This window comes from Phragmites australis, chromosome 7, assembly GCF_958298935.1.
Source record: "Phragmites australis chromosome 7, lpPhrAust1.1, whole genome shotgun sequence".
Lineage (NCBI taxonomy): Eukaryota > Viridiplantae > Streptophyta > Magnoliopsida > Poales > Poaceae > Phragmites > Phragmites australis.
In genome coordinates, this window is record NC_084927.1 from 29,795,310 (window position 1) to 29,806,878 (window position 11,569).

Genomic DNA, 11,569 nt, shown 5'->3' on the forward strand with positions numbered 1-11,569 from the left:
AAAACAGGCAATTTCATAAGAGCACGAATCAAATTAACCCTTGAACATATTCCTTTCATGAGATTCCTTGTCCCTCTGTGCTAGGCATTGGCACTAGGCACTGATGGGCTGCAGCCAACAGGGCCAGTTGCTACGATGTGGAATTACAGGCTAAAACTACAGAAAAACTAAAATCTGCTCGAGTGATACTTCATTCTCACTAGATTTTTGTACCTTGCGACATGCTTCAAGATCTATGTCCAGACACCCTCTTTCTTCTTCTTCGGAGACGACGAGATGCTCCGGTGAGTTAGGACTTAGGGTTAGGGTTGGAGGTTTGGTTCGGGTGAGGGTTCAACTAGCGTCGATGGGCTTAGAGGGATGCCCACGGCGGCTGGCCTACCCAGCGGCGGTGGTGGTTTGTGGCCCACCGGGGTGGTAGAGGACCGCCTGCAGGAGGGGTCGATGGCGGGGGCGTCAAGAATGAGAGAGATTAGCGAGGGAGTGATCGGCGACGGGAGCTATCAGAGGCGAGGAAGGAGAGAGTGACGGGGGTGAGGGTGCGGAGGACGAGCTCGTCGGAGTTGAGGATGGAGGAGGTGGGACGCGCGTAGGGGCTCAGGCTCGCCAGGGATGCTCGCCGACGACGTCGGCGAGCGGTAGCACATGGGCTGACCGTGGGGAGAGGGGCATTTAACTTTTTTTTATCACTTTTACGAGATGAGTGGTAATAAATTTGTCACCCTGACCTATATTCAATGACTCAGGTGGCAAATAGTTAAATAATCCACGGAGAGAGGAGAGAGAGGAGTCAGAGTGAGAAGGTAATAGAAAATGAGTAATGCTATAAGTAGGACTGGAGTGTACCACTATTGCGTATAATTTGGCATCACAAGGCCAACATGACAGGACAGAAGGCCAGTAGGCCATCACACCATCGATTATCACTGGTCATATGCTGTAATTGTACATTGCAATTATACGTATAGCCATTTCGGTAGAAAAAAATTCAGGTTCTGAGTTTTGGTAAAGTTTACCATTCAGCAGTGCCCAGTTACGGTCACGATCATGGACAACTGACCCATCTTCGAGGGATAAATGATTATATAATCCACTTATATTCTATGCGAACTAGTTTATAATAAAATTTTATATTAAATAAGAGAAAAGTAGTCAAAATATTAATTTCAAATATATTATAAAAAATCATCAATGTTTGGACGTATAATCAAATTTCCCGTCTTTTTACTATGCCGCTTCCCGGCTCGCAGTCAGGCGCTTTTGGCCCGTCCACGTCCCGGCCGGACAACCTCCCGCACGGGACTCCGGAGCGAAACTTTTTTTCCTCCCTTCCATTTTGTTTAGAAAAAGTAGAGAGGAGAGGGGGAGAAGAAAGACCTTTTGCCGCCGCCTCGCCATGGCGGGAGAAGGAACCGACGCCTGCGAGGAGCGCGAGGGCGCCCAGCCCATGACCGATTACGAGAAGCAACGGCTGTTGCGGATACGCGAGAACGAGGCCCGCCTCCAGGCCCTTGGCCTCCGCGGCCTCGCAGCGTCCCCTCTCCTCCGCAACCCGTCTCCGGCGGCGGCCGCGGCCAAGAGGAGGCAGAAGAAGCGGTCCGCCAACGAGGATGACGAGTACATCCCGTCCAACGAGAGCGGCGGCGAGGAGGAGAGCTCGTCGGAGAGCGGACAAGATGACGAGATGGATCGAGATAGCAAATCGTCGTCTAGGTCTAATGCGAAGGTGCCTCTTTGTTCGTTGTATAACATCTCATCTCACTTCCATTTATGTGTCGTCCTTGATTGATGGATTGATGGGTCTAGCTTAGTGATGATATATGTGTCTTCTCATGTAAAACATTGTGTTTACCAAATTAAACCCTCGCAAGTGGCAACAGATCACGTACGACTTTAAAATGTGCAATGGCTCTAAGATTCAGTAATCAAAGAAGCCATTTTGATGTGCGCTGCTATGATCGGCGTTGCATAAATATGATAGTTTGGTATTCTGTAAGTGTCAGCACATAAATTGTTTTTTCTCTATATTTTCAGGGAAAGAAAGCTAAGCTATTTAAGTCAGGTAAAACTTCTAAGAGTACAGCTAGGAAAGTGGTCACTTCTTTTGCTGATTTTGTGGACGATGATACAGCCTTACAGCAGGTAATTTATAATCACATATCAACCAAGCCACCAAATCTATATTGTCCTAGAATGGCAATTATACCTAAATTATTGCTCTATGTTTTTATCAAAAGATTCTATCAGCACGTTAACAATGATAATATGCAGGCAATTGCTCTCTCCCTGGCGGGATCTTCTGAAAGGTCTGTGACCACAACGGGTGCAGAAACTTCAAGCACAGGAATGGAAGGAAGTGAAGGCACTCTGCACAAAAAGAATAGTAAAGCATCCATTCAGGACTCAGCTAAGAACAGGAAGATTAAAAAGCTGGTATGTCCCTTACAACATGACTTGTATTAGATTTCACCTATGTCATTATGTTTTACACTCTCTCCTTTTATTGCTTTCAGGGTAAGAGCAGGATACAACTGACAGAAGATGATGTGGTTGTCTTCTTCTTCTCATTTGATGGTATTCTTATCTGGCACTAAACTTCATTTGCTTCATCTTTAAACCGCTAAATGCATTTAGGTTTGATTGTTTGAAATTTTAGGATTTTTTTGAGGAAAATAAATAATCTTTGCTTTAAATGTTATGAACTCAAAATAATTTTGGTTTTGATCCACTTCGTTTTGTTGGAATCGTGGATATGCTATGGCACAAACATATTGTAGTTTAGTTTGGTTATCCCATGCTTATTTTCAGCCCACAGAATTTGCCCCCTGGTCCCCATCTGCATTGGAGCGGTGTTAGGTTTTTAGATGCATGATAGAAGTTCAAACCAAACTTCGAACAAATTAGCACGTGTTCTTCAGAATGTCAGGCCCATTATCCTAATAGTTGTTGCACATACCCTAGCAAGGAATAACTGATAGTTGTTGCACATACCCTAGCAAGGAATAACTGATATAGTATTTTCTTCATTGTTACATGCAATTTAGCTCAAACTTGTAGGTTTTATGCACCTTCTTTCCCATGGAAGCAGGGAGGAATTGTGTGAAGTTACTTATGGTTTGCTGTGCAATATTTTCCAAGAGATGATAGTTGGGGACGTTAGTGTGTTACTGTTTTAGTTATCTAACAAGCCAAGCGGAAATTACTCCACCCTGAAAGAACTTTGATGGGTGTTCGTTTTGAAGGAAATGGCTGTAGTTTTCTAGTAAGCAAACACAGATTGACATGATTTCTATCTTTTTTGTGTTCCACGTACTCTAAAGCTTCATTTTTTCTATCCGTGATAAATTGCTTCTGCAAACAGTTATCAATTTATTCACACTATGATTTACAGAAGTTGGTAAAGGATATATTACACCATGGGATCTTGAAAGAATTGCTACAGTAAATGATTTCATCTGGACAGATTCTGAGATATCTAATATGATCCGTTGCTTTGATAGTGACAGAGATGGAAAGGTTAGTCTTCGTTTTCCACTCGAGTTAAATTATCAATATTTTAGTTAGAAACTTAGAACCCTCTTTAGAAAAGTAGAACTAGTCTGGTTCCTGCCATTTGCTTAAGCATTCCCCAACAGCTTGATTTTATTGTTTAAGTCACTTATGTTTAAGAACGTTGATGAACTTGCTGAATCTGCAATTTGATTGATAAGGTTTCCCTTTGTGGCGCTGACTGGTTTAACTGGTTAAAATCACAATGCCATTGACATATGGTAACCGTAGCATGGTCAGAGTGATGCTAGGACGCACATAAGTGTCTTTTATTGTTGAAGACACGTTGCCCATTACATTTGATTTGCTGTATTATTTTTCAAAAGAAATGGTGTCTTGTTCATCAACTACGACATGTTCAGCTTCAGCGAATGCTGACTCCCTCATTTAACTTGCCGATTCAATTAGACATTAGTTAGTACTGTGGATATTTACCAATGACACATATTGGGGAAAACGCTTGTTTAATTCTTTTCTCGAGAATGAGAAATACCACTTTCCTACTTCCAATTTGTATTTTCTCCATTTTCTGACATCTGTATTTTGCCTCTCCGCAGATAAACCTTGAGGATTTCCGCAGCATTGTATCTCGATGCAACATGCTGCAGGAGCCTGAGAAGTGAGGATGAGGCACGATTGTGGTTTGAAAATGCTTGCACTCTAATTTAGTAAAGAAGAAAGGGGAAAAAAAATGCTTGCACTCTAGCATTTGCGACCAGTTTTCTGTATTATAACCAGAGACATTGCGTATGAAGTGTTATGCAGATAGCAGAAGACAAAATGAGTCAATGAAAGCCCAGTGGGGTAGTTTTTCTTTGGAAGGATCAGTAGCGTAGTTAGTAGCCGCTGAACAGAACCTTTGTTTACAGGAGCTTGTCAAATCCAATTGACCATGGCTTTTGTGGTTCTGCATGACTGCATTAGTCTGCTTTGTGTAGCGACAGTTTCTGAAAATGATTGCCTTTTCAGCGTAGATATATGTGGTGCTGAATGCCCGAGTAGTAGTTAACGTGAATCGCCCATTCAGGTCACCGTATGGTTCTGCTCATACAACACTTGTAGTTAATAGCGTCAGTGTCGTGCAGGTGGCCAGGTAAAGAATGAATGTTCTCACGTACGATCATAATATGCAAGAGGAGGCATCACAGTGCTCCGAGGCCCGAGCTGTCCGATCTCCAAGCATATTGGCTGCTCGTGCACAACCCGGATCATCGCCTGAACTGAACTGAAGAGGGAGCAGCACAAAAGCGACAGTAACTGAACACAAGCAGGCAGACGCACTGTTTCAAGCATAATAGTTTCTCAACGAAAAGTGAGTGCTACACATTTCAAAAAAAGGAAAAAGAAAAAAGAGTCTAACACTGTTCGCTTGCTGTCGACAACGTCCAAGGTCGTCTCAGACTCTCATTGGTGGATAAAGACATACACTATCAACGCCCAAAAGACATCCAGAAGACCTCTATACAGACTATCAGCAAACTCCATCCAGCCTTTGCTCGGATCCTCAGATACTGCTGAATGCAACCGCGCATCTTATCCAGAAAGCATTGGGGAATCATATCGTAATTAACACACTAATTACCTGCAACTATTTCTCAACAGTTTGACCCAAACGATATCAGTGATTACCCAGTTTCTTAGTTGCACAAGCTAACATAAGAACTAACACAAGATTAAGGAGACAGGCTTATTGCTTGGGTGTGGTAGCCAGGCATCTGAAGCACAATTACAGAAGGCACCAAATCCTAAGATGAATATGCTATGGAGTAGCAGTGTGGTACATCCGATCTTATGAAAAAAGACGGCCTAGCAAGATGCAGAGTCACACAAGCTCATCTATTTCTTCATGATGAATCCTAGTAGAATTCCCAGGAGAGCAATGGCCACCACGAACACAAATGAGAAACCACCATTCCGATTGCTGATTTCCCTCCTTACAAGGTCCTGTTGAGATTCAATAAAGTTTTTTCATTGCAACTAAACTATATTTCTATGTGCAGAGCTTTCATTTAACATCTCTCTACCAATGATTCATTGGTCGATACAATATGACAAGTTTGGTTTGAGATATCATCAATATTGCACCTTTGTGGAATGCAACAGGTTATGTGAACCAAAAGAAATGTTTGAAGCTACAAGAATATATACATAAGATTGTAACTTATGAAAAATGACAAGGAATACATATTTCTCCAATGAAAATATGGTATTCAAATATCAAAATTGCCAGATGTATGGAACCATAAAAAATACTGCTACATTCAAATAGTAGAACATGCACCAAATGTTTGCAGAAAGATAGAATCCACTAACCAGCTCCTCTCGAAGCTTATTGTTCTGCTGAATGGCAGAGTTTCTCTCTTCCGTCAACCTTGAAATCAAAGCAGATGTCTACACATAGAACAAGAGGAATAAGATGCCAATACAAGGCAAGAGTTGCCTTATTCACAAAATGTAACTTTTTTTTTCTCAAACGCGCAGGAGAACTGCGTGTCATTTCATTTAAGAAGAAGAATAAAAATACAAAGCCAAAACACCCAGTACAAATTCAAACAAACGTGCCACAAAATGTAACTTAAATGTTAAACAGTGCTAAATGTTGAACTTGTTAATTGATTTGTGAGAACGAGTTAATGCATACAAGGAATATAACAGTGCTTACTATGGAAGCGGTAACCTATAAAAATGTAGATGCTATAGTAGTAGTAGGCCACTCAGGTAAGTTAATGTATCATCAGCTATAACAGGCAACCTCACATTGACTAGAAAGGACCAACGACCAATGGAGATTCCACAAATCAGTAGCAAAAATGAGCCCTGAGATGAATGCACATAAGGACCACACCAAAATATACAAATTAGCATGACAACTCGACAAGAGGTATACACTGAAGCTAGAAGCATCAATCAACACAGTAGCGCCCAGTTGAAACTGAACCAACTCCATGGTACTGATGTTGATGCACGGTGCTATGTCATGCAAGTATGCCAAATATACTATGACTAAGCGGGCTAGAGCCTGAATATAGGCTCACTAGTAGCTTAAGTCTGTCTCCTTGCATAAGGATCCAAAAATCACAATCCCAAAATTCCATTAATTCGAGGCTTGGAGATCCCATCCAATACCCTGACTGCTAGTTACCAATTGTCTCAATATTAAAGTGTGCACTGCTCAAGCCCAATGGTGTAAACAACCAGAACATGTGCTGCGACTAAGTGTTTAATGTTATTATGTGATCACTCTTGAACTTATCACTATCAACTTATTTTAAAGTGGATTCAACACAGGTGCTCAACAGAATGCTAATGCACTATATGATGAGGTTTAAGCTGACTCAACGTCCAATTTTAAAAATCTTAAGATACATAATATTTACTTGAAAATCATTTACAGGTGCCACACAAAATTTACCAAGTCGGTCTTAATGCCTCATTAACATTTGAATCATCATCTCCAACTCCATTGACAATAAATTTACAAGTGTGTCTCTCTAAAGCATTAATCATTCCCCAACTTGTTTGGGACTAAAAGGCTTTGTTGTTGTTGTAGTAGTAGTCATAAAGCAAATGTGATGCAATATTTCTGGAGATAACAGCCACACTCATGACAGATGAGTGATTTTAGGTTATCGCCAGCTTAGCAATGGTCAGTGTTGGCATTGCAGTGATCAATTGATATTAAAGAACAGCACAGATTATATCCAGGTACTTGATGTTAGCTTCAATGGAAGATTCAAATGCAATGTTCTCTAAGATCTGGTTGAAACCTAGTAGATTTGAACTATGAAGAGATGGATGTTTGAAGCATATACAGAGGGATTTCTTCAATACAGGGAGCTCACCTCAGAGGTCAACTCTTCTTGGTCCTTATGAGCTTTCACAGCCTGTAACCAACAACAATTCAGTTCAACTCGGTTTGGGAAAAGATCAGTGATCGGGAAATTCACGTAAAAGTTAAGTTACTAACGGAGAACAATGGTGGCTCATCAGATTCACTCATCGTCTGCATCTACAAAGCAATCAATCACAGGCAAACCATTTTAAGGACAAACAAAGAAAGGAAACAAACAATAAATATTCTCAGCTCTCACCTCTTGATAATTAAAGTTGTTTCCATTGGACAATGAAGGCCGAGGTGAGGAACCTTCTTCAGATCCCTCGTGCACTGGGGATGGCGGTTTGGGTGGTGGGACGTAAACAACCTTCAACTTCACCTCATCCACCACATTACCCGATTCTTTGGTAAACTACACACGGTTCAATTGTAAGCACAGTGGAAACAAACGCCCATCAGGAAAATTTCACAAACAAACAATAGAATATGAACTACCATCTCCCCAGTGATGTCTCTGGCTGACGTGTCTGCCCCCACAATGACACTTTGCACGAGAAACTTGTCCTTGCACTGCATGTCCGGCGGTGCCTCTTTTTGCGCTTGCATCGTCACTAAAAAATAACAAAGAGCGTCCAATATTTCCTCAAAGATAATAATTTGGGGGACAACATGGAAAATGAACTTGCAGTAAGGAGATCACGGTTAACATTACCAATGACATTGCTAGTGGACCGCGGTGGCACAATGCCGCTGTTCGGTCGGACACAGTACTTCTTAGGGCTCGTCGTCTTAACCTAAGAAACACAAAATTTCACCAAATCATTCATTACTGCTCGACGTTTTGCACAGTTGCGGACTTAAATGACCTTGGCGAAGCGAACTAGCTTGGTGAGGAGTGACAAAATGGCTTGAGAATGTGGAGTTTACCTTAAAGGCGATGTAGTCATCCGTTCCGTTCGTCAACTGCATAGAGCACGAGATCTGCTTCTTTGTTTCGACTGTGTGATTTTTTAAAAAAGGAGAGCAAACAGATTAGCACGACAACAAAGCCAAATTCTCTCCACATTAAAAAAAGTCCTGCAGGGGAATCTGCGACCAGCCACACCAGCATCACCCCTCAATTCTGCTTCAGAAAACAACGGCATGTGGCAGGAAACATTTAGTTAATTACAACGCGAGGGAATGTCCAGCGGAGAAACCGTACAGGGGAATTGCAGCTCGAGGGGCTCGATCCCGAGCAACTCCTTGGAGTCGGGCCCCATCTGCCGCCGCCGCCGCTCGAATTCGGGGGAGACGCACGCACGCACGCTCGAGTGCGGTACGGGCTTGATCCGGGGTGGCAGCGACGCGGGCCAGCGAGGAGCTAGGGTTTGGGAAGCTAGACGGTTTTGCTCTCGCCTCGGGAGAAGAGAGGAGCAGATGGGAATTCGGAATCGCCGAAATGAACGGGAGGGAAGGTTGGTCGATGCGGTGGGGAAGCAGGCTCGGCTCGGTTCGGGACTCGGGAGGGAAGGTTGGTTTTATGTAACCGCGACTATTTTCTGCTAAGTTCTAGTAAAGTAATTGTAGCAATCGTGCGTTCCAAACAAGACACGAGCCCGTGTTTTGAAGTTTGTTCGAGCTTGGCTCTTTTCTTTGTCCCGTTTGAACTTGGCTGTTCGAGCGTGGAGTTCCGTCGTTAGGGGCGGGTTTGGCTTCCGGCCGAGCTAGCTGTATGGTATAAATAGGTTGAGAGGAGATAAATTGTACGGAGTTATATTTATTGAAAATAAAAGTGCTTAGTTATTTGTGTTTGTTTAGATAGATTGGGTTAAGTTTTAGTTCAGATAACTGAATCTAAAATCACATGTGAGAATATAAAAATTGAGATTGTAATTGATTACTCATATAAAGATGATTTTGTGATACGGATAAATAGACTAACTTGTATGAATAGATGCAGAGTCTGAATCTGTTAGATCAGACTCTTCATTTTTAATGTAAAATATAATCAAACTATAATAATAGATGTAGACAACTAAATTAATTTTTTTTAAAGATTCTACCCATCCGCTGCTCAAGAGGTCAGAGATGCGAAAAACCAATACACTCTAGGTGTTCAATAATAACAAGTCTATTTCCGGAAGGATCAACCTATATGTCTGGCTTTGGCTTGGAAGTCTGTTGAGCGGGCTCGAATGGAAACTTGAACTCCAAGCAGAACTCCTTTTTTGCAGGATTATATATACGAGAGAAGATAAAAGAGATTTGTATAGATCTAATATACATAAATAATGAGAAAAATGGCATCTCCTACATCTGTGTTTACCTATGTTCCTGTGTTTGTATTCTATTTGTGCTGAAGGTGAAAGACGGAAACGTGAATATTTAACATAACTATCTTGGAGGGCTTGTACTGTCTTTTTGACAATGGAGATTTGCCCTTTGAAATTGGAGTAATTGTGTTCATACCTCTATTTTAGAGTGTAACTTTTATAGACTTTGTTTGTTCCTTCTTTTTCGAAACGAAGGAGCCATTTGTCTTTGATTTCAACTCACATTAGGAACAATCCGATTAAAGAAATTAAAAAAAAAAGAAATAGTTGAAAAATAACTAAATGACCATAGTGCTATCTCTTCCTTCCTTCTCTGTCCGTGACCCATAATGTGCCCCCCTCTCTCCCTTGTCCCTCTCCCTCATTCTTTTCTTCCCGTTCGGTGTTGCGCGGAGGAGGTTGGCCACGCGGCTGGTGATGCCTATCGGCTGTTCTATCACCGTGCTGCCAAAGTAAATGGTCGGGCTGAGCATGCCTTAACTCTCCTCACTGCTCCTTTCTACTACCCTGTCGGTGTATCAGGAACCGGAGGTCCCCGAATCTCGAGGCCAGGCCAACCATCCGCCACATGGTGCCATCCCGCGGGGTCTTCCCTGCAAGATGGAAAAAGATCAAGTCCCGGGAGAAGGCGCTCGGGGCCACAGTCAGTGGCCCCCGAGTACCCCAGTTCCCCGATGATCCGTGAAATCTAAGTACCGGGAACAAAGTGCTCGGGAAGGTATACGGTAGCCCCCGAGCACCCTAGTCCCCCGACGATCAGGAGAGTTAAGTACCTAAGTATCCCGAGGACTCACCGAAGGAAGTTCCGGGAGAGAGTGCTCGAGGCTGCGTGCAGCAGCCCCCGAGAACTCGGTTCCCCGAGAATCCGTACAAGTGTGCCCGGGAGAGAGTGCTCGGGGAGGTGAACAGTACCCCCGAGCACTTGGTCCCCCGAGGGCAAGAAAGGACGTTCTCGGGAGAGAGTGCTCGGGGAGGTGAACAGTACCCCCGAGCACTCGGTCCCCCGAGGACAAGAAAGGGCGTTCTCGGGAGAGAGTGCTCGGGGAGGTGAACAGTACCCCCGAGCACTCGGTCCCCCGAGGACAAGAAAGGGCGTTCTCGGGAGAGAGTGCTCGGGGAGGTGAACAGTACCCCCGAGCACTCGGTACCCCGACGACCCAGAAAGGCCCCCGAGGGACCCACCGATGAGGTGTCAGCCAGTCAAGGCCCGAGGCGCATTTAAAGAGCGTGCGTGGCCTGTCACCTCCAACTGCTCCCGCCGCGCTCAGTGTCAGTTCCTGCCATGTTCTGGCAGAGAGGCGTGGGGTTATTAATTGCACGGGTCCCGTCCCGTGCCATCCGGCCTGTCTCAGGATAACGTCGTAAGGACCAAGATGTTCCGTCTGCCGCGCTGCTGTGGCAAGGGAACAAGACAGGACGGGCACGCCGGGTCGCTCTGCGGCTGCCCGGTGGGCCCTCTCCACGGCGTCCGTTGCCAAGGCATTTATTGTGACGGATGACCGGGCGTGCGACGCATTTTCCACCCCCAGTCACTTCGCCCAGAGGAAATGATGACGCCCTTTTTATTTATGGTGTCTCGGAGCTCGTGCCCCCCCTTTCGTTCGGGGCACGCTGCGGCCGGCGGGTACTTAAAACAGCTGGCGGCACAAAAGAAGGAGGACAAGAGAGCATAGCTGAAGAAGACGATTGAGGGGAAAGGAATAGACAGGAACACAGCACAAGAGAAACACGGCTGAGTAGTGAGAAGCACGAGACATGCCGAAGAACAAGGAACCCCAAGCTCTTAGATAGATCAGGATTCTTGTAACCAGCAACATCCTTGAGGGACTTCCTCAAGACAGTTATAGTATCCATACAGGAGTAGGGTATT

The 11,569-nt window shown here is 44.1% G+C and overlaps 2 protein-coding genes across 3 annotated transcripts; one reads left to right on the top strand and one right to left on the bottom strand.

Moving 5' to 3' along the window:
• The first annotated feature begins 1,299 nt into the window (after positions 1-1,299).
• Positions 1,300-4,457, top strand: LOC133924649 (uncharacterized). Its single transcript, XM_062370285.1, has 6 exons — positions 1,300-1,726; positions 2,035-2,142; positions 2,272-2,433; positions 2,514-2,574; positions 3,392-3,516; positions 4,107-4,457. Exons 1-6 carry the CDS (start codon positions 1,397-1,399, stop codon positions 4,170-4,172), a joined length of 852 nt encoding a protein of 283 aa, XP_062226269.1. The 5' UTR covers positions 1,300-1,396; the 3' UTR covers positions 4,173-4,457.
• A 601-nt stretch (positions 4,458-5,058) lies between these two features.
• Positions 5,059-8,877, bottom strand: LOC133924650 (vesicle-associated protein 1-2-like). Of its 2 annotated transcripts, none has more exons than XM_062370287.1 (9): positions 8,589-8,877; positions 8,312-8,382; positions 8,097-8,178; positions 7,880-7,995; positions 7,641-7,796; positions 7,517-7,552; positions 7,392-7,433; positions 5,863-5,940; positions 5,059-5,493 (listed from the first exon to the last, which is right to left on the bottom strand). In XM_062370287.1, exons 1-9 carry the CDS (start codon positions 8,644-8,646, stop codon positions 5,386-5,388), a joined length of 747 nt encoding a protein of 248 aa, XP_062226271.1. In that variant the 5' UTR covers positions 8,647-8,877; the 3' UTR covers positions 5,059-5,385. The 2 variants fall into 2 exon arrangements, with proteins under 2 accessions (XP_062226271.1, XP_062226270.1); XM_062370286.1 differs by having other exon boundaries at positions 7,517-7,558; positions 8,589-8,876.
• Positions 8,878-11,569: the final 2,692 nt, after the last annotated feature.

Excerpts from the sequence above, each read along its gene's own strand:
- LOC133924649 (XM_062370285.1), top strand. The coding sequence starts at position 1,397 with ATGGCGGGAGAAGGAACCGACGCCTGCGAGGAGCGCGAGGGCGCCCAG. Across the intron at positions 1,727-2,034 it reads CGTCTAGGTCTAATGCGAAG|GGAAAGAAAGCTAAGCTATT; the intron begins GTGCCTCTTTGT and ends CTATATTTTCAG. Across the intron at positions 3,517-4,106 it reads ATAGTGACAGAGATGGAAAG|ATAAACCTTGAGGATTTCCG; the intron begins GTTAGTCTTCGT and ends GCCTCTCCGCAG.
- LOC133924650 (XM_062370286.1), bottom strand. The coding sequence starts at position 8,646 with ATGGGGCCCGACTCCAAGGAGTTGCTCGGGATCGAGCCCCTCGAGCTG. Across the intron at positions 7,996-8,096 it reads GTCCACTAGCAATGTCATTG|TGACGATGCAAGCGCAAAAA; the intron begins GTAATGTTAACC and ends GTTATTTTTTAG. Across the intron at positions 7,797-7,879 it reads GAGACATCACTGGGGAGATG|TTTACCAAAGAATCGGGTAA; the intron begins GTAGTTCATATT and ends AACCGTGTGTAG.